The sequence below is a fragment of the Triturus cristatus genome, chromosome 2_2, assembly GCF_964204655.1.
Source record: "Triturus cristatus chromosome 2_2, aTriCri1.1, whole genome shotgun sequence".
In the NCBI taxonomy this organism is placed as follows: Eukaryota; Metazoa; Chordata; class Amphibia; order Caudata; family Salamandridae; genus Triturus; species Triturus cristatus.
Genome location: NC_140582.1, coordinates 1,223,102,049 through 1,223,128,021, shown reverse-complemented (window position 1 = coordinate 1,223,128,021; position 25,973 = coordinate 1,223,102,049). Strand labels below are relative to the sequence as shown.

The following is a 25,973-nucleotide window of genomic DNA, read 5'->3' as shown; positions in this document are numbered from 1 at the left end:
GCATTTGCAAGGGATATTTATGACCCTGCTCCCTCCTTCCCTTCCTCTCCTAGCCCACGCACCCCCTCTCCCTCCCCTTATGCTGTTCAATTAATCTCAGCCTCTCCCCACCCTCCCTCTGTTCTCATGTTTTGTACACTCCCTTTCTTTCCACATCTGATCGCTTTCTCATGTCACTCTTGTACTTACATGCGACGCTCCTCCTGTTTCACTCAAATCATTTCCAGTGAGCTACAGATGTTTAATAGCCAGTCCTGTGCCCTTCTTCATCTCTGTTTTCTTTTTATTTGGACATTTTATTGCTTACAGAAATTAAAAGTCATGTCTATATCATAAAACCAGATTCAACTGAATCACTATTGGAAATTTTGACAAAATATCTGAGGATGGCTGGTGATTTCACAGGTGTGAACAAGCTATAAAGGCGATAAATCACAGCTACATGTCAGGTTACAGTTACATGTCAGATACAAGTACATGTCAGATACAAGTACATGTCAGATTACAGTTACATGCCAGATACAATAACATGTCAGATACAATTACATGTCAGATTGCAATTACGTCACTGAGGAAATATGACTGAAGATAGAGGAAACAAAACTGATTAAGACAATAAGTTGAGCGATTCCTGCAGCCACACCCACGCTTCTACGGTCATGGTAAAATTAGAAATATCTGTCTGCAACAAGATGTTTTCACCTGGCTTTCCTACCCTGCACCCTTTCTTTCCGGATCCCGCGTCCCCTACATTCACCTGCACTCCAGATGTCCTCACTGTATCAAGCCAGGGCCAATACCCCATGTTGATGTGTTAGATGTCAAGAGTCTGGTAAGTGTTCTGCATCCTGGACATGTGTTGTCTGAAGCTGGACTAACCATCCCCGCAGAAGCCTTTCCTCGGATGAAAGTGATTGGGGCTTTAAAGTTAGCAGTAGGAACACTGGCAGACTAGTCCTATCTATGCCGGAAAATACACTGTTCACGACTCTTCAGTTATAAAACCTGCTGGGGAGAATTCGTTCAATTTACAAATGTGTCAATACCATAACCCAGAGATCCTTATTTATAATGTATCCAACTTAGAACATTCTGGAAATGACCCCTCCTGGTGTTTTTCCCAGAGCTCGAGGGCGCCTGGCCTGGTGGCATTACTTTCACTCCCGCAGAGACTTTGTCAATCAGCTCAGCCCGCTCCCTCACGGCCTTCAGTGACTCGATGCGCGCCATGAAGCCCGGCTTGGCTTCCTCTTTCTCGGACAGGATCAGCAGGTCAATGTGCTCCGGCGTTGAGAGCGGGTTTGGCTTCAGGGCGGTCTCTTCCAGTCTCCGGAGACTCTTGGACAGCGCGTCTATGAGCTCGGCTACTGTCACTTCAAGGCCAGCCAGCTCCTCGTTCAGCTGCTGAAATACCCCTTCAGCCGTCATCAATTCGCCACATGCAGCCTCGTACATCTCCTTTAACTCGTGGTAAGTTCCTTTAAGAATCTCAGTTTCATAAATCCATCTGTATTTCTGAGTGAAATGAACACTCCAGACACAGCGCCCTGGACACATTGTGCAGTTATTATTTTTATCCATTGCCGAACATTCATACTTCTTACTATCATCAGCAGTCGTACATGGATAGTGACAGGTGTACAGACACACCTGACAATTAGTTATGAACTCGGTTACTGCTTCTTGTTTTGCTACGGTTTTGGGCACTTGATATTCAAAGTTCTCGTTGTCTTTCATCTTATCCCTGTTCTGCTCCAAGATCGCCATTGTTTTCCTGATCTCCTCCTGCTTTGTCAGACCAGTATTGATCTGGGGCTGAAGACCTTCCACGACAACCTCGAGATGCTTGCGCTCCTTAAGGACTTCCTTGGTTAATCGCAAGCTTTTCGTTTCCAGCTTGTTTAGTGATGTAAAAAACTTCTTGAGGCTGTTCACTCCCATCTTCCAGAACATCTTGTCGAAGTTGTCATCCTCTTCGGCGTCATTCGTGTATTCAGCGCATACATTGGAAGCAAACAGGGCAGAGTTGTTAAATTTGAAATGGACAGGGGCACCGTTGACCATCGGACAAGGCATCTCTGCCACTCTAATTGCTTCCAGCACTGGAGGTTTTTGACCATCAGCGAAGGTGACCAGAACGAGTATGTTGTCAGCCACATCCTTCCCAAAAATAGACAGGATGGAATCAAATATATATTTCTGTGAATGGGTGAGACGAGCCAATGAGGACTGGACTACAAAGCATACTGCGTCTAGATGATCAACACCACCGGGTGTAGAAAAGAATTCTCTAATCTGTTCAACGATGAACCTGTCTCTGTCGATGCCCCTAGTGTCGCCGAATCCTGGAGTGTCTATGATAGTGAGGCTGTATGGCACCTGGAAACCCTCCTGGTGAAAAAGGCGATACGAAGTTATTGAAGAGGTCTGGCTCTCTGCTTGTGATTTATTGGTCTCTTCATCAATTAGTTTAAATCGGAAATCATCCTCCCACTTAACTCCTAAGATGTAGTTGGCCATCCCATTAATTAAAGTGGTTTTTCCTGACCCTGTTGCTCCAAGTAGCATGATCACCTTCTCATTATAGGTAGATTTCTCTGGTCCAAATGTGCACTTCTGAAGATGTCCATCCGCGTCAATCTTCTGTCTGTGAAGCTGAAGTTTGTGAATGGACGGCTTGCTCTTTTCTTTCTCAATCCGAATGCTTTTCTCCAGAAAGTTCTTTGCTGAACGGAGATTACGAGCTGTTGAGAGAAAAGTATACACACTTTTACATACTCTTAATTAATTAAATAATTGCCCAGCATATTAATATCCAGTGTGAATGGTCGAAATAATTATTCAGTACGTGGTTTTTTGCATGCCTCTTTTTACATTTATAGCTTCATTGCTAGATATTGCATCTCTTTTGGTTGCTACATTGGGCTCAATCCATAAGATCACCTTAGTTAAATGTAGGGGCACAAAATATGGCTTCTGAGGAGATAACCCAAATGGACCTAATTCAGGATTTCTAGCTATTTCTATCCACTGAACTTACTGCCAAAAAACATGCGCCAATCTGGTTGAATTAGCGTTCTTTATTTTGAAATGGGGTAGGGCGACCATTAGAAAGATATGTAGGATCTACGGAGTGGTAATTCATTGGACATACATCTCTTTTGTACTCCCAAAAAGGTTGGAGTGGGTGCATAAATGGGGCAGAGTGCCATAAAACCTGGATATTTTATGGCAAGGACAATATAAATATACTTAGTTGTAGGAGTAAAGCAATGAAGGGTAGAATTGTAGATTTCAGCAGACTGATGTGGTCACTTCAAACTTAAGAGTTCAAGGTGCTGTCTATGTGTCTATCTATCTATCTATCTATCTATCTATCTATCTATCTATGTCTGTCTGTCTGTCTGTCTGTCTGTCTGTCTGTCTGTCTGTCTGTCAGTCTATCTATCTCGCTCTCATAGGTTTTAATGTGGGTAGTACACAAGATGCAGTGGTATAAAAATACACATATAACAAGGAACCCAGAAATACAGATTTCATCACCATAACAACAAACTCTGCAGAGCTTTAACACTCTCAGGGCTACTAGGATTGTGTCATGGAGGACAAAATTATGCGTCAAGGTAATCCAATAATGCAGCAAAAAACTGCAAAAATGTGCAGTAATATTTTCATCGATTCAGCTAGAAACAATATTTTGGGTGAAATATGCAGCATAAGCAGAATATCTCTTATCATTCAGCAATCCTGCAGCCAAAGGATCACACAAATACACTGACATCACTATTGCCCATATCCTCCCAACAACTTGTTCAAGAATGGTAAGAAAAAGCAATAAACATTCTAATTTCAATTGTAGGAAGCTGGCTCTGTCTATACTATACCAAATTAAGGGATAGTGTGCACAGAGTCCAGGGAGTCCCCCAGAGGTATAGCAGAGGCTAAATTAGGCAAGTACTAACAGCTCTCTTTGTGGTAGTGTGGGCGAGCAGTTAGGCTTATCCAGAGGGTGTGTTAAGCATTTATTGTATTCACCCAATCAAGGACTGATTACATACACTCAGAGACAGAATCCAGACCATTTGGGTAAGTATAAAAAAGGTATAATTAGGTTTTATTTTTAGAACCAAGCAGGACTTGGCACAGGTAATTAAAATATGCTCTCAAATGCAAGACTTTACTAGGAAAGCAGTTGTGGTTGAATCTGCAATCGTTACAGGTTGGTATTGGTTAAAAAAGCAGTTTAAATTACACAGTAATTACTTTTGGAATACTTTTGGATTACATTTACACTACATTGACTACTCGTGTGGTATGCCTAGATACCATGCCGGGAATCTCCTAATACACTGTAAGTAAGACTTTTTAGGATTTGCAGTTACTTTTTCTCCATACAAAACATCAGTTCATCACAGAACATTTTAGGAACAAAAACACATAACATTGGTTCCTATGGGAGAAAAATACTCGACTCACGAGTGGGAGTTTTGGGGGGTTAAGACCAAGGTTCCCCAAGGTCTAGGTTGGCACTCAATTTGCACCACCAGCAGCACGGAGGAGGCCAGGTGCAGAGTGTAGGGGCCCAGTGTTAGCCAATGGGCCTAAGGGGGCCTTCGGTCAGGGACTGCCCACGAGCAGGCTACTTGGCTGTGGGAGTTAAGATCAGCACTGCAGGGTCCAATAATCAGCACAGGGGTTGCACCACCAGCGGCACAGGTGTGGCAGGGTGCAGGGTGCCAAGGCAATGTTGAGGACCCAGTGGATGTCAATGGAGACCTTTGGTTCAGAAAAGAAGCTGCAGGCTCAGGCAGGGAGACTTCTTGGAGGAGACTACCGGCTGTAGAAGTAATTTTGGATCTCGGGGGATGCTTGGACACCGTCGGTTGGGCCACCCAAGGCCGTGGGGCCTCTGGTTCTTCTTACCAGCTCTGGTCATGGTCAGGGGGACCAGTCAGGTTAAAGCTGCAGGATTCGTCTTGGAGCTTGAGGGAATTCGGGTGTCCTCGGATCCCAGGTCAGGATTGCGAAGCCACCTGGAGTCGTATTCTGTTGGTGAGTCTTGGCTTGAGCACATCCGGTGCTGACAGGGGACAGAGCCTGTTAGTTGAGTGCAGACAAGTCCTCCGGGCTCTGGGAGTTGCTGGACTCACCGAGTTTCTTGCTGTTGGCAGGTAAGGGGTGGACAGGCCGGTAGTGCTGGGGCCAAAGCAGTAGGCGTCCTCTTCTTCCTGGGTCAGCATGGCTCTTCGGTCCTTCTTTCGTCCTCAAATCTGAGAAGGCAAGGTTCATTGTTGCCCCTAAATACTAAATTTAGGGGCATTACAGGGGTGTGTAGGCTGGGCCCAATGGATCTCTTCCTTGGGGTGAGTACACCTCCTATTAGGCCACCCTCCAGTGGGAGGGGGGCATGACCCTCTCCCTAATTGGTTAGGTCCCCTCATCTCCAAGATGGAGGGGACTGATATGTGTGCTTCACCTCGCCTGCCCCACCTGAGGGGTGGGTTTGGCAAAGGTGGGCTCACCTCTCCTCCTAGCTCGGTTTTCCCGACGATTCTCCTGCCCAAAGTGGGGGTCAGAACCAGTGAGAACCAGTTGCTGGGGGCAGCAAAAGGCAGGGACTGCATACCAAGGTAGCAGGCCTTTGAAGTTTACCCTTTTGTAGACCCAACCCATCCTGGGGAGGTGGCATGACACCTCTTCCCAGGATGGGCTTTGTCTCTGGACCCAGAGAGCGGAGGCTGTCTACCCAAGGGTCCAGAAACCTGTCTGGTTGTGGCAAACGGTGGGCAGCCATTCAGGAACCACACCAGGGCTGGTCGTTTTCCATGGGGCATCTCTATGATGTCCTCTGTGTGCACTGCACAAAAAATCTGACACTGGCATTAGTGTGGGTTAAATGTGCTGAGAAGTTTGAGAAGTTCCTACTGGACCTCCCATTCCGTTGTGAATGGAAACGGCCTCTTCTGTCCCTCTTTTTGTATTCCTGAGAAGTTTGCCACCAGGTTTTAGTAAAGACTGTGGAAATGTAGCTCGTAACTGAACATTATCTGCGCCATCTTGTCTCTCCCCAGCGTGACACACTGAAAAACGCACAGCAGCCATTTTAGGCACCCTGGTCTCTCTCCCTGCTCATTGCCGATCGCCAGCGCGTCCCTCTGGCGCTGCGAACATCCCCCCGCGCGCCGGCCACCCCTGCTCTCTCATACATGGGCCATAAACCCTCTCCTTCTGCGCGACCCTGCCATGGAACCACATCCCACGCCTGACCGACATCCCATACATGGTCATACACCTCTTTGATAACCCCCTTCCTCTGCGCCCGATTGCCCGAACCGATCCCAGGCCATCACCTAGCCCTGCGGATGCAGTTTATTGCCCCTACTGTAAGGGAAACACCCCACATCAAAGGGATTACAGTAGATCAAGGCCCCCCACCCCCTGAGACCTGACCAGTCGCACACACCCCCGGGAATTGGCGGAATGTCCAGCTGTGTGATAGCCATCTCCTACTGTGGGTGGGGTGGGGACTTCCACTGTAGATATGTGTGGGAACGAGCTTGAAGTGGGGATTCTGAGGATGTTCTTTCATGTATCAAAGCGATCTCAAGAATGTGCCATGTATGATAAACCTGCAATAAAGTCATAAACATGTGTATAAGAGGCCAGGCCTCAGAGATGTGGCTAGAGCACCTCGTGACGATACCTTGCTGTCTGATCTGATGTGTTCTACTCCGACGGAATAAAACTTTGTTTCCTGCCTTCCAGTCTCCGGCGCCTGCCTCTTTGTTGGTTAATTTTCGAATGGTATAAGAGGCGATTACCGCCGGGCAATACTTGAAAGGTTATCGACTGCAACTGCCTCTACCATTTAACAATTGGCGTCCCAAGCGTGGGGCCCATCAGCGACACGTGGATCCAGTGGGAGAGGTCCCGACGACAGAGTGAACGACTGCAACGATCGGAAAGAGCTCCTGCCTGATAGACCCTCGTCTGGCAGCCGATCATCCAAACTTCACTGGTTCCGAGCAGACCTCTCTCGAGTGATCTACGGTCCTGACTGGGAACCATCAGGAGTGCCGCAGCAATAACAGAGAGTAGAGGACGATCGGGCGCTGGAGGCGGAAGACGAGAAAACTGTCCACGCGGTCCGGGTAAGGTCGTGAAATACGACGAATTGCTAAATGATTGACTAATTGATTGAAAATACTAGTATTGCTTATTGATTGTTCTTTTTGAGGTATTCACTGCCTACAAACGGAGAAGAGTAGAAATACTCTCTCTTCCTTTGCAGATAGTGAAGGGTAGGTAGCGCGGACTTTTGTCCCCCATTGTAATCTGTCGCGCCTATTTTCCTCCCCACTGATTGATTGTCCGAACATTGATTGTTTTGAAGAATAGTGCTCTTTTGAGATATTCTCTGTTTGCAAATAACGTAGAAAAGAAATATTCTGTCTAGTCTTTGCAAATAGTGAAGGGTAGGTAACGCAGACTTTTGTCCCCATTGTAACCCGTCGTGCCTATCTCTTTCTCACCATTGATTGATTGATTGTCCGAACACTGGTTGTTCGATATTGGTTCTTTGGAGGTATTCTCTACTTGCAAATAACGTGGAATAGAGATATTCTATCTAGTCTTTGCAAGCAGTGAAAAGATAGGTAATGCAGACTTTTGTCCCCGTTGTAACCCGTCATGCCTATCTTCTCCCCACTGATTGGTAGTTGGTTATGCCCGGACCGCTTATTAGAGATGAACCATCCGGCTCCACTGGAAGGCACCCCTAATAAGGACATGTTTACTAAATATGGACTAGTCGCCGTAGCTTATAGCAAGCTATGGCATAAATATACAAAAAGGGACCCCGAGAGTCAGTGGCCACTGATGGGATCCTTTGATGATCATAAAATAGAAACGCTAGAAATAGCTCTACGTAGCAATAAAACTACGCCTACTATGCTCGACAGTATCGGCATGTGGCGCAAAGAAACAACGCAACGGAAAAAGAGAGAAGAAGTAAAGGCAGAAAAAGAACTACGAAAGGCAGCTCACTTGTCTGTCTATCTATCTATTTATCTATCTATCTATCTATCTATCTGTCTGTCTGTCTGTCTGTCTGTCTGTCTATCAGTCTGTCTATCTGTCTGTCTATCTGTCTGTCTGTCTGTCTGTCTGTCTGTCTGTCTGTCTGTCTATCTATCTCTCTATCTATCTATCTGTCTGTCTGTCTCCCTACCGATCTATTGCATAAGAGGCAGTGGTATAAAAACCCATATATAAAAGGGAACCATGAAATACAGATTTTATCATCATAACAACAATCCCCAAATAACTCTTTAGAGCTCTTAAGAGCTTTATTTCAACATTTCCAGGGCTACTAGGAATTTGCGTCATGGAGGAACAAATTATACATCAAGGATGTCGAAATTAGGAGGCAGCAAATTTCCAATAATGCAGCACATTTCCTGGCCGTATTATATTCATCCATTTCAGTTAGAAACAATATTTTGGATGAAATCTGCAAATGATGAGGCAAAAGCAGGAAATCTCATTACACAGTAAATCCTGCGGCCAAATGATCACATAAATCCACTGACATCACCATTGCCCATGTTTTTTCAACAATTTGTTCATGAATGGTAAACAAACCACAAACATTCTAATTCAGTCAACACACATAGTTAGCTGTACTTTGAAGACAAAGGTTTTTTCAAACTATCGCAAAATTAACATATGGGGAGGATTCATCAACCATTTGTGCCAGTGCAAAGTCACCGCAAGGGATGCAAACAGCTTCAAAGCGCTGATTTATTGACTTTCCAGCACAAAATTGTTTTGCTCTGGCAAGCTGCCTAAAACATCTAGTACATTTACACTACTTTGTTTATCTGCGTCAAGGCGGCGTCCCACGAGTCGCACATGGGCGCCACGCTATCACCCATGGTTTTTGACACTGAGCCCTATGTACAAACATTTAAACATAGGATTTTATTTCCTTGAGGCAAGCATTAGCTTGAAGAAATGTATTTATTGAGCTAAACTTCTTAAACTTTGCATGTGTGCCGCAGTGTAAAGCACACATACAGTGTTGGCATCGCTTTTTTACACTGCAACAGTACCTTCCACTACACAACCATTTCTAGACATCACACAGACTCCTTTGCACTGCTGTTGTGCTGAAGGTTGTGTACAGTGGGCATTAACCACCTAGGGAATGTTGGGTGCAGGCCATGGCCTTGGCCATGAGCAGACGGAACCACACCCTGCAGACGGAAAGCCATGCACAACGTGGGTCGGATTCCTGCGGAGGGCTGGGAGCAGGGCCCTTTGTCCAAGGATGTAAGTAAAGGGTTACCCTTCCCTAACCTACTGCTGCTCTGCCTCTGAGATAATGGGGGAATTTGCAGCATTAATGTCAGAACACAACTTCCTAGTGAATTTACAAGTCATCCTATCTGCCGTGTTCCTAGACCGCGTAAATTGGGAACGAATCATCTAACTGCAAAGACCACTTAATGTGACATTGTCAATCCTATGATGACCTGCTCTGATCTCTGAGTGTCACACTGAAATAGGTGTAATCTGCACCCAGGCTAGGATTTCAGACACCTGGCACTTTTCCTATATTTGAATGGGAAAAATCCCAGGTAGGGTCAGTCTACACAAACTCTACCCTGGGACTGCAGCCTACAATATCTCCTCAGGAGAACCTGGTAAGTAGCTCTTCACTGGTTTACCCCCTGCCTTCAACCTCTGCCGCTTCCAAATGAGCAGATGCCAGTCCCTTTCAGACCTTTTTCCTGCTAAGTTCAAATATCCAACATTCTAAGGATGGCACTGACTCGGCTCAGGCTGCCATTGAAGTATTCGCTCACTGAGCAGACATGCCCACACATAGTAGTCCTACTGATGAAATGTAAACTAAAACACAGCGTATGGGGAATTGCGATGTAAAATACTCATACGATTGAAATAATGAGAATAACCGGCCTACTGCTCGTTCTAAGCACCTCCTGTGCTCAGATGTAGGGATTAACAACACTGCACGTGGGGCCTGTAGGCCAGCTCTTGCAGATACCTTAGAGGCAGTTATTGTTTCCATGAAATGGGGATGAGAAGGAATCTGAACCTAAAGAAGTATTTGAAGCATATATTGCTTGGAGAAACAAACTCTGACAGCTTAAGTATTGAATCAGAACTATTTTGAAAGAGTAGATAATTATAGTTGATTAGATCCTGTTACATGAAGCTACAGAAGTGATTTAACTTACTTTCTAAAGGCTTGAAATATCCATGATACACATGTGTAATTGATGCAGAGGTGCTGTGAGGGAGGAAACTAAAAACTGTTACAGATGTGTTACATAATACTGATGACTTTTTTTTGCATGACAGTTTTCCCAAGGTTGTCACAGCAGCAGAGGGCGGGTACCCACAATTAGAAGGTACAAAGAGTGACTTTAAGGTTGCAGCACAATGATTACAAATGTATTATTTAGGTTTCAGTAAAAACTCCCCTTCAACAGAGACAGTAAACTAGAGATGTTTGGAAGGTATATCAGTCCTACTGGAAGGGATGGGGAAGAACTGTAGTAATTAAGTATAATATTTTAATCTTGTCATTGGGTATCCAGTGCAACCCACTGAATGATGAGCTGGGGAGCCAATGGTTACTCACATAAAGTATTTGTTTTTTAGCTTTCACTTTCTCACTGCTCATTGTGGAGTGGGAATAGTAACTCAACACTTTGCTTACTTTTGCTTCATTTGGGGTGAGAATAGTAAATCTGAGCCTTCCAAAGTCCAAACATTTTTTCTATGGCTGCTCCGCCAGGAGTGGGAACAGGAAATACCTCCAAAGTCTCACATGTTCCCAAATGTTGCTTAGTTTGGAAAGGGAATACTGAATCTAACTCCTCTACAGTCTACCATTTTCTATACTGTTGTTAACATTGAAGTGGGAATAGTAAGACTGACCCCTCCAAGGTGAAATCATTTCTCTGCTGTTGCTTACGCTGGATAATGGGTAGTAAATGTATTTTCTTTGATTGACATGTTTTTATATCTTTTATTACCATGGAGTTATAATGTTTTTTCTATTTTAATTGCATATTAAATCATAGCTTAAATTGTAGTAACTCTACTTTTTAAGTTGTTTGTATTTTCATATATGTTTTTATACCTTTTATTTGTTCAGAGGCGGTTCCTGCGGGAATGTGGGCCAAATTTCCTGGGCCACTGCAGAGATTTTCACATATTGCAGATATTGTCCTTTTCCTAATTTAAATATGTTCTCAGCTTCCTCCCTGTGAGAAGTTGGCCTGGTATATGCTGTTCACTAGTTAAAGTGGCCACCTTGCACCAGTACAATTCGACTCTTATGGTAGATAGGTTTAAGACAACCTTGCAAGAAAGCTATCCTAGTGGTAGCTGTGGAGAGCAGCCTTCAGGCTAAGTCTTAGAGGAATGTAAAGCAGCTTGTTTTACCACATAATCTCTTGAATCACCAAATGAAAGGACACCACACAGGGATATATATCAAATATATATGTATTTATTATGAAACAACTCTCTACTAATCTCTTTATGAGATTAGAAGTCAGGAACATATGCACAAATCAACGTTTCACAATAAATTAAGCACAAATATGGCTGGGGCCCTAGGGGCGTACCAGACCATATACTAAAAAAGAGACTTAAGAACAATGACTTGCAAAGGGACAAGGCCTAGGGCTTAAGAAGTGTTGGGGCCTCACGAAACCACCCAAGGCAGGTTAGTAAAGGACCCACGGGGGATGCGTGCAGTGGGTGAACACAGGCGCGAATCGCCGTAGACTTCAATGGGGCAAGTCGCGGTTAGAAATTAAGAGTTTAAGGGCACTTCGGGAGAGTCTACAAGTAAGTCACTTACAGTGCAAGTAGTTCTAGGGCCAACACACACAGGAGCACCGTAGTGCTGGAGTTACCTTACCCAGGGAAGCCGGGTGCATAGGTGTCTTTTGGTGTCGGGTCGCGGCATCGTTTTCAATGGGAGCCAAAGAAGACTTGCTGCTTGTGAAGACAAAAGAAGTGTCCGGTGGAATCCAAGGCTGGATTCAGAAGAAGGAAGACCTGAAAGCAGAGGAGACAGTGTTCAAAGTCACTTGGCAGTGACCAGGGGCAGGGAAGCTGGATGCCCATAGTCGTCGGGTGATTTCAGGTGATCACAGGTGTCTTGACTCCTCAGCCACGAGGTCCAGGAGGCGTCGATGACGACCAGGAGCTGGATTGGGCGTGTCCCACAAAGTCTGCAGCTTACTGCGGTGTCGGTGACCAGATTGGAGCCAACAAGCTTTGGTACATGCAGGAAGTCCACGGACAGCAGGAATCTCAGGACGGCGCGTATTGCGGACCGGAGGATCTTATCATGGTTCCTTGAAATCTTGAACTCACGGGATATTTGACGAGAGCGGAGCATATGAGCTTGCAGAAACTTTTATTTATACCTTTTCGGAGATACTTTTATGGATATCCATTACTTTTGGATGTGAGACAGCAGAGAATCAGTACTTCTAGCAAGCAGGATTTCTTCTTTGCCAAATCGCTCCAACCCTTTATGAAATTGTTCACGGGACTCTAACACACTCCAGGACCTTGGAGAGTTTAGGCGACCCAGCACAAGATAGCCCTTTCCACCATCCGAATAAAGCCGAATAAGCTTTGATATACTTCTCTATAAACTTATGAGACATTGGATATCCGGATTCCCAGAAAGAATTCTTAGGACTTCGGAGAACCCAGGGGACCAGGCCTACTATAGCCATCCCTACTTTCTTCTGAGCACCGGAATTGAAGCCTTGAGGAAGTCACGGTGGTGACGAAACGCGCGTTGGCTGTTTCTGATAGAACGCTCTACGTGTCAAGATTTGTGCTTATAAGAACTGCACGAAATGCAATGTGTACACCAAATTTTTTCTTGATGTTTTCTCTGACATGGGATGCAACATGTTAGATGAAGTGCTTTGTGTCTGACAATCATTAAATCTGGGTTCACAGCATATATTTCTACGTTTCGTAACATTCTCTACATCAAGTGGTTATCTCTCTTATTTGGTGCTTGCAGTTCATAAGATTAATTTCAAACTAATGTAATTGGTTTTATTTGATTAGAGTGCCGGGGTTTCTCTGTGTGTTTGTATTACGGGCCATGTATGACCTGTTTGATTGATATCCGTGGTAGTGGGATATCTGACCTCGAGTTGGCACCTTCAAAATATTTGTCTCACAACTAAGTATATTTACTGTATCGAATTGCCTCATCATCTGACTTAATTGTTCATGTGATTGTGCGACTCAATATCCACCACTACCTTGTGTGTTGAACAAGCTTTGGTAACAGCAAGTCTTGTGGAAAGTGTAAAAAGTCAGCGGTGCAGACCAGCAAGGTCTGAGGGACTCACCCAGCGAGGGTAAGTCAGGGCAGGCCTGGAACAATCAGGGGAGCAATTCCAACTTTAGCTGTGATAAGATCAACGGATCTAATATCCATAGAGTTTGTAAACACCAACAATCCTCAACCTATGGAAGTAACAAAAACAACATGGTCCTCTAGCGGAACTGCAAAACTAATCTTGGCAGAATTACATGTTTTTAAAAAATGGGGTATTGAGATACTTCCATTTGAAAACCCAGCATACCCGGCACCACTAATAAATACTGACGGCACAGGTCAACAAGTGGATAATACTCCACCAACGAGTATCCTCAAGGGCGCCCGTGGGAGATCTCGCCAAAGGAGCATTGATGACTACAGGCACAAACAGGAATTAACATCTCAATCACGGGCTCCAACACACCAGGCTCGGAAAATGGAAACAATATCACGTACCATAAAAAGACACACAGAGTTGGATTGACCTGATCAACAAGGTGGAACAACAGGCCTTAAAGTCTGTTCATTGAACATAAATGGCCTAGCTGCAAAAATAACTGATCCAGACTTCCTAAATTACATCAAGGCCCACGACATAATACTACTGCAGGAAACTTGGCTCACGACCCCGAAACAAATTGAGGGATACACGTGTCTCTCCATACCGGCAATAAGATCCGGAAGATTTGGTCACAGCTCTGGGGGGCTGGCCACTTACATGTCAACAACCCGTATATCATCAGTAACAACGATGGATCTAAACTCAAACACATTTATAACAGTTAAAACTCCTATTTACATTGAGGATAAAGAAAATGAGGTGATCAGGATAAATTCATACATTCATCCTAAACGCAAAATAAAAGATGCCACTGAGTTAGTGAAACATGTGACAGAAATTTATATGGCGACAGAGAATCCTCTGATCATTTTGTCTGGGGATTTTAACCAACATCTTATTGGCTCGGCTCAGGGATATGAGATAGTGCTGCAAACAGGCCTTTATAATATCCCTAAACAACACGTTCCACAGCAGAAGAAGAAGAACCTGCGCAACAACCACCTACTAGATGATCTGGAACACTTAAACCTGCGTGCACTAAACGGCAGATTCTCAGATGACATTCCACCCGTAGCCTCATATTACTCCTCAACAACTAGTTCTATCTTGGACTACACCTTTGTAAATCTTGCACTTTTTGAACACATTGGTGGGTTCAGAATGGGGGATAAAGGAGACAGTGACCATCGCCCACAAGAATTCCACATAACCTGTATAGCCTCAAAGACAATCTCGCCAGAAGCAACCCAGGAGATTATTTATACCTCTAATTTACGGAGGATTAACTGCACAACAACAAATATAGCTACTAAAGCTGACGCTGCAATTCAACTTTTCAATAAACTAGCTGAAAGCCCAGGAAATCAAATAGAAACCTGGGAAAAATTCACCGACACACTCACAAGTCAATTAGCAAAAAATAATAACAACAACCGGGAGCTACAGCCCATACGAAATAAGCACAACATCTCGGAAAAAAATGTGAGTAGAGATAAAGTCTCTTAAAAAAACAATTAATGCAGCCCTGTGCAACCTAAGACATTCACCGTGGAATACTCTTCTTCGAACAAACTTAAAAGAGCAAAGGGCAAAATTGAAGAAACTTAAATGGCACATCAAAAGAGACTCTGAGAATGACCACTGGGCAAAATTACTATGCGACATAAAATGCAACAACAGTAGTCGCTTCTGGAAAACAGTCAACGGAATCATCCGTCCATATCACACCGGAATTGGGTCAAACATAACAGAATCAACATGGATAAACTACCTGTCAAGCCATTTTAATAATCCAACTGAAACACCTGGCAATTATCAAACAAGCTTTTTTACGCCGCAAGTACATATCAGCCAGACCTCAACCTACCCGAGCAACCAAGAACCTGGTGACAATGAAAACAGCCAACTAAGTGACGCCAGCCATCATCCCCTGGAAATAATAAGGAAACAAATTGTAAAAGGAAGGAGAGAAGGAGCACCAGGCCCGAATGGCATTCCTCCGGCTTTCTATAAAGCTAAGCCGGATGCCTGGGTGGATATTTTTCATTCTTTATTCACAGACATCAGGCGGTTGGAAATAATACCAGAACTCTGGAAAGGGTCAATCATAGCACCAATCCATAAAAAAGGGGACAAGGCTGATCCTACAAACTATCGCCTAATAGCTTTGATTGATAATGAGGCAAAATACTTTTCAGGTACAATACTTGAAGAACTAACAAGCTGGGCAGAGGCCAGTCTTACTATACCGTGGAATCCAACTGGGTTCCGTAAATCAACAAGAACCACCACCAACATCCTTACAATATCCCTAATAATCGACGCAGCCAAAACCTCCAAGCAACCATTACACCTGTGCTACATCGACTTTAGTGCTGCATTCGACAATGTGGATAGAGGCAGACTGTGGAGGAAACTGGATCAATGGGGTCCACCAGCACATACGGTAAAAATGCTGAAGCTTTTACACACAAATACCTGAGTGCAGGTGAAACTAGGCGATGGTAGTCACATCTCCAAGAAAATTTACACCTCAAAAGGCTTGAAACAGGGTTGTGTGCTTGCACCAACCCTGTTTAATCTATATCTGGCTGATCTGCCAAAAGTACTTAATACCTGTAACTCTCATTCCCCGCGGTTAGGTGGGATTGCATTGTCCAACCTAATGTACGCAGACGACGTAGTCCTGCTCAGCCACACATACGTCGGACTACAGAACCTCCTGACGGCAATGCAGAACTACGCCGAAGAGAACAATCTAAGGATAAATCTGCAAAAAACTCGGACGATGACAATCCAAAAAAACAAAACGATACGCCAGAGAAATTGGTTCCTCGGTAATAGAAAAATTGACGCGGCAGATGAGTATAGATACTTAGGAGTAATAATAGACAAAGGAGGCTTGTTTAAATCTCAGATGAAGGAGAAAAGAAGAAAGGGCTTGTTAATGGCCATAACTCTGAAAAATCTTGCGCACAAACTCACGGGGCCGCTCCTGATCCCCTTACTAAGGGTAGCCCAGGCAAAACTTCTTCCCACAATTGCATACGGTAGTGAAGCAATGCGGGGCAGAGACGCTAAGCAATTAGACAACCTGCAGGTCAAAGCCTATAAACAAATGTTTTGTCTTCCAAACTACATCTCTCCAGCCCAGGTTAGGTTGGAGTTTGGGCTCCTGCGACAAGATCTCGCCAGACAAGGTGCATATATCATCTGTTGGTTTAAGATCAAAAGCTCTCGATCCCACATGCTTAACAGCTTGCTGTGGCAAGAACTGCAACACAGAGACACGTCCCAAGCCAGAGCTTACCTCCAGTCAGCCTTGGAATACACTAAACTACAGGAACTCTGGGACGCCCAAATTGGATACTACGCTTTTAAAAAACTAGCCTGGAAGGTCATTAAACAAGCGTCACTGATTGAAGACAAGGCAACCTTTGCTAATAGGGCTCATGCCTGGATGACTCTGAACACATATAAGTCTCTGACCCCACAAACATACTTCAACCAGGGGTACTCTAAAGCAGCAAAAATGAGCTTTTTGAAGTACAGACTGGGAGTTCTGCCTTGTGCCCAACATCTTCCGCCATGGCAACGGCGGATAGGTCAAGACTCCTGTAGCCTGTGCAAAGCTAAGCAAGGTGACATTTTACATTTAATCTGCCTATGCAAAAATATGGCTCAAGACCGGCAGAAACTCCTAAAAAACCTATTTAACATAATGGGTATCCGAACAAGGAGACAAGCGGTACTAGCATGTTTTAATCCAGACAACACTCAGTTAAAATGCCGCCTAGCAAAATTTTTAACGCTTGCTGAACAAAAACGGCTAAAAAACTTGGTAACTGACCAAAAAATCATCAACGTTTCTCTAAACTCCGAATGAGATATGGATCCGTCTCAGTCAGATCTTAAGGACTTATCCTCAGTCACAAGAAAGCCCCTTTGAACGAACAATGAACTTGCCTGCTCACCCTGCTGCTGTTGTACACAATTGCTCTTTTAAAATTAAATTTTTGCACATAATCTATATTATTTATAACTAAATTGCAAACGTGTATGTTTTAACATTAAGCTACTAGCACGACGGCACTTCAGAACAAATTTCAGATAATAGCCTAAATTTATTGACATATTGGCTATTTGTAGAAGGAAACGGCTCAAAACCTAATGAAAAAAGTACCTGTTTTTTAATATTTTTTTAACTGATTTTATTGGTATTATGCACTGTTAACAAATGTTATATTGTTATGGTTTTTATTAACTAAACAATAAATGTATTCTTCGTATTCTTCTTCTGTTTGATTGATATCCGTGGTAGTGGGATATCTGACCTCGAGTTGGCACCTTCAAAATATTTGTCTCACAACTAAGTATATGTACTGTATCGAATTGCCTCATCATCTGACTTAATTGTTCATGTGATTGTGCGACTCAATATCCACCACTACCTTGTGTGTTGAACAAGCTTTGGTAACAGCAAGTCTTGTGGAAAGTGTAAAAAGTCAGCGGTGCAGACCAGCAAGGTCTGAGGGACTCACCCAGCGAGGGTAAGTCAGGGCAGGCCTGGAACAATCAGGGGAGCCCTTTGGTTTTGTAGAAAAGGCTTCTGGGGACCCACAAGTCAACCGACAAGGGATCGCAAAGATGCCTCGGGAAGATTCACTCAACAGGAGCCCACAGTCACTCGAGACGAGGTAGGCCTCTGATCTTCAGTGGAAATCCGGCTGGAGGCTTGGACCACACGTGGTCCAATGCACAAGTTCGTAGAACCTCGTGAAGGGGTTGGACTCGAAAATAGTGCCCGATACGCAGATATTGCGGTTTCTCATCACTCGTGGGGTCCACTTGCCTCAGCTTCGCTGGGGACTCACGATGGCCTTGGAGAAGTCAGGAAATCCACTTCCGGGGCTGCAGGGACTTCGGACTCCAGCGGGAGCGGGAATGTTTGATTCAAAGTTTTGGTGCCTGCCAAGCAGGGGAGTCACTCCTTGACTCCAAGGGAGATTCTTCAGTCTTCCAAAGGTAGTGGAACGTCGAAGGTCCAGGATTCTTCTTCAGAGCGTCGTCCAGGGATATCTAGTTTGCAATGGCAAGGGTTCCCTAACTTTTACTACAAGGAAGGGAGGGACTAGCTCTATGACCCCTCCTATGGGAGGGTCAGGAGAGTGGGTGGTTACACCCACTTCCCTTTGTCCAGTTTCACGCCAGAGCAGGGGCAGGTAGCCCCTGAACCGGTTTGAACAGGCATTTGCACAGAGGAGCCTACTACTCCCACAGTGCAGGACTTCAAAGCACTCTAGGAGTGCACCCACCCAGCCCCAATACACTAAACCCTGTCTGGGAGGTGACCACACCTCCCTGTGACAGGATACCTATTGTTGGGCCTCCTCCACTGCGAGTTTCGGTCAGCAGCAGGACGGCAGCCCAGTGTCTGTGACTGGTGGCATCCATTTTGTGATGCCAGGGCTCTTCAGGATTCTACCGTGTTTCCACAGTGGGTACATGTCTATCCCTCTAGAAGGGTGGGATTATACTCCCACACCAGTTACTGGTGTGGGGGTATGCTTCCAAAGCGTTTGACACCAAACACAACATGTTTTGATGCAGCCATCCCAAAGTTAGCATTAACCGCGAGGTTATAATGCACTTAAGAGTATATGGTTTAACCACATCCACAAACCGCCACAGAGAATGGACTCTGAGAGCTGCACAGGGGCCATGCTCAGGCAGAGGCACCCCCTCACATGGAAACCAAGCACCCCCTGCCCTCAGGATTGATAGGGCCTGCCTTAGGGGTAACTGATAGGTTTACATGTGTGTGTAAGGAGAGATATAGGGAACCTATATCTCAGTGAGGAGTGCTAACACTACCTCACCCGGGCTGCAGTAGCAGGCCTGTGGTGTCAGATTTAGTCTGCTTCCCAAGGGTGGCATAATACATGCTTCACCCCCTGGTAGGCCTGTGAAGTACCTATGCCTGTGGTACCCAAGGTACCATATACTAGGGGCTCATAAAGTACCACAGTATCCTATCACTAGTGCCTCTAATATAGAACAGAGGGGCTGGGGCCCTGATTGGCCAGGTCCCAGCCTGACTATAGCCAGAAACCAGTGTAAACATCAGATAAAAAAGTGGGGGCAACATAAGGTGCAGATCCTACTCTCCTACACTGACTGACACTGACTGACTAACACTACTCATTGACACTGGCTGCCTGACTGACACTGACTGACTGACAATGACTGACACTACTGATTGTGACTGACTGACACCGACTGACTGACATTGACTGACTATGACTGACACTACTGATTGTGACTGACTGACACTGACTGACTGACTGACTGACACTGACTGACTGACATTGACTGACTGACATTGACTGACACTACTGATTGTGACTGACTGACACTGACTCACTGACTGACTGTGACGGACTGACTGACAATGACTGACACTACTGATTGTGACTGACTGACACTGACTGACTGACTGACACTGACTGATTATGACGGACTGACTGACAATGACTGACTGACACTGATTCACATCGCCCTCAATGCTCTCCCCTACACGGAGGTGCCACCCATTCCATTGCTCAGAGGTGCAGGGCGCTCATGGTACACAGAGGGAGTGCCACATATGTACACAATGGTTCGAGGTACTCGAGAAAATGGAAGTAGAGGTGGGCTTTTACACAACGAAGAGGACACACATGAACCCAGAGGTACAAGCCCCTTCCACTGTACACGGAGGTGCAGGTTCTTCCCAAGAAATACACAGACATTCACTGCACTTTAAGATGCAGTCGCTCACTGCACGCAGACATAGGCACAGAAATAAGAGCCACTGGCACACATGCAACACAGACCCTTGGTGTACATAGAAATAAATGCAGGCACAATCTGGGTGCATTTACTCACTGTGCACAGAGGTACTCAAATCAAACTTGTACAAAGCGTCTCTTACAGTGCACATAGATACGGACTCTCGGAGCGCGTGCACTCAGAGCCTCCCCCTGTACACAGGAGTACAGAATTCTGCTGTACACTGGCGAACCCTGTATACACAGTCAAAGCACCGCCAGTTCACAGGAGATACAAGCACACGCCGTATGCAAACATCCTTCATTGGCCTTCTCTTACCCCCGGTTCCTTCTGCTACCGCCTGAGGCTGTGCACATCCTTCTTGCCTGCTGAAAGGCAATATTTCTCTCCATGTGTTCCCATACCTGGTGTGTCACGCAGTTTGGTACTTATTTTCCCTCCATGTTATAGAATAGTAGATGTTTCAGCACCCCGGCAAATGTGCTGCATAGCTAAATACATATAAGGTCCCAAAGGCGAGACCGATTGCATTGCAAATGCTTGTTATATAGAGCTGCAGAACACCGTACACCATCTGTCTGACATGGACTGCACTTGGTGGTAGGCCCAGGCCACGAGCATGCAAAAGACAGGCAGAATGAATTATGTATGTCCTGCTTTAGGTGGATTCTGTTCAGGGCATGCAAGCTGTTAAGTATGCTATGCGACCTATCTACGCACTTTTAATTTACTCCGACTTTGCAATAAGTGTTTTCTGAGACCTGAGATTTCGCGCCCTGCCTCGTCCCCAGTTCACACAGCCTCGGCCTGCCATCAGCTGTGATTATCCAATGGGAATACATGCTCCTTGGTGAAAGACAGACGTGCACTACTGACATGCAGTAATCATGGCGGGACCTGGGTGGGATGTTATCTGGAACCATACCAGGCAATACCAGACAGACAGCCAAACCGAAGGAGGACAGCACGGACAGGTACATTTATTTTTATTAACTACTGGGCCCACCACCCACAGGAGATATAATCAATAGACCCAGCCCTGTTAAATAAGTCCTAGTGCTAAGTACCGGGAAACCACTGACACAAATTAAGCACTGCTATGGGTTGAGTTCTTCACTGTTTCCCAAGCTAACTTTGTACTCAAACTCCGCAAGAAAAATGAGAGATTGGGTAGTCGAGTGTCTTCGGTAGCTATCTCAGCTTGGGCGCGAGTATTTCTACCAGACCCAAGCCACAAGGTCTTACTTGGCTTTACACCTGCATGGAGAGAGCAACGCAGAGAAGAAAAGCTAGAACCCTTCATACCTTGGTCTGGCAGCATCATCATCTTGGAGTCTGGCCGAGCGCATTCACGTCCTGAACTTCCTGGACCTGTAAATGCAATGAAAGACTTAGAGTGAACAACCGAAAATCCACAGACAATGAAAGGATTCAAAGGTAAGGCTCCTGCACCCACTCTAAAGTACAATAACAATTGAAGAGAAGTAGAAGTTTATGTCAGATATTTTTAAGGATTAGTGACCTTACTGCATGAAGAGAAAGAGATTAACTGGACTCAGCAATATTGAAGACAGAATGTACTATGTACAGTGTGATTTTCAATGATAAGTTCTATTAGTGTTGACAAGCGTTTTGACATAATGTTAATTTTTCTATCTCTTTTAGAAGATTCTTAGACACTTCCCAGAAAACAAATACGATCTGAGAAAAGAAAAGAGACATGGTCTGAAGGAAGAGCCGGCTGGCCCATCAGAAGAACTCATAGTAGAGTCCTGAATACCCGTCCATAAGATGAATCTCGTATTTCTCTCGTTCTCTCCCTTCCCCCCCTTCCTTTCTGGAACACCTGCTGACTCTCTGGTACACAATCCCCGGTCGAGAGTTGTATTAGGGATGAGAGGAGGTCCAGCATCATCCCTGCTGAAGACCTGCTGACTCTCTGGTACACAATCCCCGGTCGAGAGTTGTTTTAGGGATGAGAGGAGGTCCAGCATCATCCCTGCTGAAGACCTGCTGACTCTCTGGTACACAATCCCCGGTCGAGAGTTGTTTTAGGGATGAGAGGAGGTCCAGCATCATCCCTGCCGAAGACCTGCTGACTCTCTGGTACACAATCCCCGGTAGAGAGTTGTTTTAGGGATGAGAGGAGGTCCAGCATCATCCCTGCCGAAGACCTGCTGACTCTCTGGTACACAATCCCCGGTCGAGAGTTGCTTTAGCCATGAGGAGGTCCAGCATCATCCCTGCCGAAGACCTGCTGACTCTCTGGTACACAATCCCCGGTCGAGAGTTGTTTTAGGGATGAGAGGAGGTTCAGCATCGTCCCTGCTGAAGACCTGCTGACTCTCTGGTACACAATCCCCGATCGAGAGTTGTTTTAGGGATGAGAGGAGGTCCAGCATCATCCCTGCCGAAGACCTGCTGACTCTCTGGTACACAATCCCCGGTCGAGAGTTGTTTTAGGGATGAGAGGAGGTCCAGCATCATCCCTGCTGAAGACCTGCTGACTCTCTGGTACACAATCCCCGGTCGAGAGTTGTTTTAGGGATTAGAGGAGGTCCAGCATCATCCCTGCTGAAGACCTGCTGACTCTCTGGTACACAATCCCCGGTCGAGAGTTGTTTTAGGGATGAGAGGAGGTCCAGCATCATCCCTGCCGAAGACCTGCTGACTCTCTGGTACACAATCCCCGGTCGAGAGTTGTTTTAGGGATGAGAGGAGGTTCAGCATCGTCCCTGCTGAAGACCTGTTGACTCTCTAGTACACAATCCCCGGTCGAGAGTTGTTTTAGGGATGAGAGGAGGTTCAGCATCATCCCTGCTGAAGACCTGCTGACTCTCTGGTACACAATCCCCGGTCGAGAGTTGTTTTAGGGATGAGAGGAGGTCCAGCATCATCCCTGCTGAAGACCTGCTGACTCTCTGGTACACAATCCCCGGTCGAGAGTTGTTTTAGGGATGAGAGGAGGTCCAGCATCATCCCTGCCGAAGACCTGCTGACTCTCTGGTACACAATCCCCGGTCGAGAGTTGTTTTAGGGATGAGAGGAGGTCCAGCATCATCCCTGCCGAAGACCTGCTGACTCTCTGGTACACAATCCCCGGTCGAGAGTTGCTTTAGGCATGAGGAGGTCCAGCATCATCCCTGCCGAAGACCTGCTGACTCTCTGGTACACAATCCCCGATCGAGAATTGTTTTAGGGATGAGAGGAGGTTCAGCATCGTCCCTGCCAAAGACCTGCTGACTCTCTGGTACACAATCCCCGGTCGAGAGTTGTTTTAGGGATGAGAGGAGGTCCAGCATCATCCCTGCCGAAGACCTGCTGACTCTCTGGCACACAATCCCCGGTCGAGAGTTGTTTTAGGGATGAGAGGAGGTCCAGCATCATCCCTGCCGAAGACCTGCTGACTCTCTGGTACACAATCCCCGGTCGAGAGTTGTTTTAGGGATGAGAGGAGGTTCAGCATCGTCCCTGCTGAAGACCTGCTGACTCTCTGGTACACAATCCCCGGTCGATAGTTGTTTTAGGGATGAGAGGAGGTTCAGCATCATCCCTGCTGAAGACCTGCTGACTCTCTGGTACACAATCCCCGGTTGAGAGTTGTTTTAGGTATGAGGAAGTCCAGCATCATCCCTGCTGAAGACCTGTTGACTCTCTGGTACACTATCCCCGGTCGAGAGCTGTTTTAGGGATGAGGAAGTCCAGCATCATCCCTGCTGAAGACCTGCTAACTCTCTGGTACACAATCCCTGGTCGAGAGTTGTTTTAGGGATGAGAGGAGGTCCAGCATCATCCCTGCTGAAGACCTGCTGACTCTCTAGTACACAATCCTTGGTCGAGAGCTGTTTTAGGGATGAGGAAGTCCAGCATCATCCCTGCTGAAGACCTGTTGACTCTCTAGTACACAATCCCCGGTCGAGAGTTGTTTTAGGGATGAGAGGAGGTCCAGCATCATCCCTGCTGAAGACCTGCTGACTCTCTGGTACACAATCCCCGGTCGAGAGTGGTTTTAGGGATGAGAGGAGGTCCAGCATCATCCCTGCTGAAGACCTGCTGACTCTCTGGTACACAATCCCCGGTCGAGAGTTGTTTTAGGGATGAGAGGAGGTCCAGCATCATCCCTGCCGAAGACCTGCTGACTCTCTGGTACACAATCCCCGGTCGAGAGTTGCTTTAGGCATGAGGAGGTCCAGCATCATCCCTGCTGAAGACCTGCTGACTCTCTGGTACACAATCCACGGTCGAGAGTTGTTTTAGGGATGAGAGGAGGTCCAGCATCATCCCTGCTGAAGACCTGCTGACTCTCTGGTACACAATCCCCGGTCGAGAGTTGTTTTAGGGATGAGGAAGTCCAGCATCGTCCCTGCTGAAGACCTGCTGACTCTCTGGTACACAATCCCCGGTCGAGAGTTGTTTTAGGGATGAGAGGAGGTCCAGCATCATCCCTGCTGAAGACCTGCTGACTCTCTGGTACACAATCCCCGGTCGAGAGTTGTTTTAGGGATGAGAGGAGGTCCAGCATCATCCCTGCTGAAGACCTGCTGACTCTCTGGTACACAATCCCCGGTCGAGAGTTGTTTTAGGGATGAGAGGAGGTCCAGCATCATCCCTGCCGAAGACCTGCTGACTCTCTGGTACACAATCCCCGGTAGAGAGTTGTTTTAGGGATGAGAGGAGGTTCAGCATCGTCCCTGCTGAAGACCTGTTGACTCTCTAGTACACAATCCCCGGTCGAGAGTTGTTTTAGGGATGAGAGGAGGTTCAGCATCATCCCTGCTGAAGACCTGCTGACTCTCTGGTACACAATCCCCGGTCGAGAGTTGTTTTAGGGATGAGAGGAGGTCCAGCATCATCCCTGCTGAAGACCTGCTGACTCTCTGGTACACAATCCCCGGTCGAGAGTTGTTTTAGGGATGAGAGGAGGTCCAGCATCATCGCTGCCGAAGACCTGCTGACTCTCTGGTACACAATCCCCAGTCGAGAGTTGTTTTAGGGATGAGAGGAGGTCCAGCATCATCCCTGCCGAAGACCTGCTGACTCTCTGGTACACAATCCCCGGTCGAGAGTTGCTTTAGGCATGAGGAGGTCCAGCATCATCCCTGCCGAAGACCTGCTGACTCTCTGGTACACAATCCCCGGTCGAGAATTGTTTTAGGGATGAGAGGAGGTTCAGCATCGTCCCTGCTGAAGACCTGCTGACTCTCTGGTACACAATCCCCGGTCGAGAGTTGTTTTAGGGATGAGAGGAGGTCCAGCATCATCCCTGCTGAAGACCTGCTGACTCTCTGGTACACAATCCCCGGTCGAGAGTTGTTTTAGGGATGAGAGGAGGTCCAGCATCATCCCTGCTGAAGACCTGCTGACTCTCTGGTACACAATCCCCGGTCGAGAGTTGTTTTAGGGATGAGAGGAGGTTCAGCATCGTCCCTGCTGAAGACCTGCTGACTCTCTGGTACACAATCCCCGGTCGATAGTTGTTTTAGGGATGAGAGGAGGTTCAGCATCATCCCTGCTGAAGACCTGCTGACTCTCTGGTACACAATCCCCGGTCGAGAGCTGTTTTAGGTATGAGGAAGTCCAGCATCATCCCTGCTGAAGACCTGTTGACTCTCTGGTACACTATCCCCGGTCGAGAGCTGTTTTAGGGATGAGGAAGTCCAGCATCATCCCTGCTGA

At 46.2% G+C, this 25,973-nt stretch overlaps 1 protein-coding gene across 1 annotated transcript in view; it reads right to left on the bottom strand.

Moving 5' to 3' along the window:
* Window positions 1-257: 257 nt before the first annotated feature.
* Window positions 258-25,973, bottom strand: part of LOC146863445 (uncharacterized) — a 53,551-nt gene continuing 27,835 nt past the window's right edge. The window contains exons 2-3 of the mRNA XM_085642879.1: window positions 21,603-21,668; window positions 258-2,744 (exon numbers count right to left, since the gene is read on the bottom strand). Coding sequence (XP_085499005.1) covers window positions 1,063-2,744; window positions 21,603-21,624 — 1,704 coding nt within the window. The 5' untranslated portion in view covers window positions 21,625-21,668 and the 3' untranslated portion in view covers window positions 258-1,062. The remainder of the gene's footprint in view (window positions 2,745-21,602; window positions 21,669-25,973) is intronic.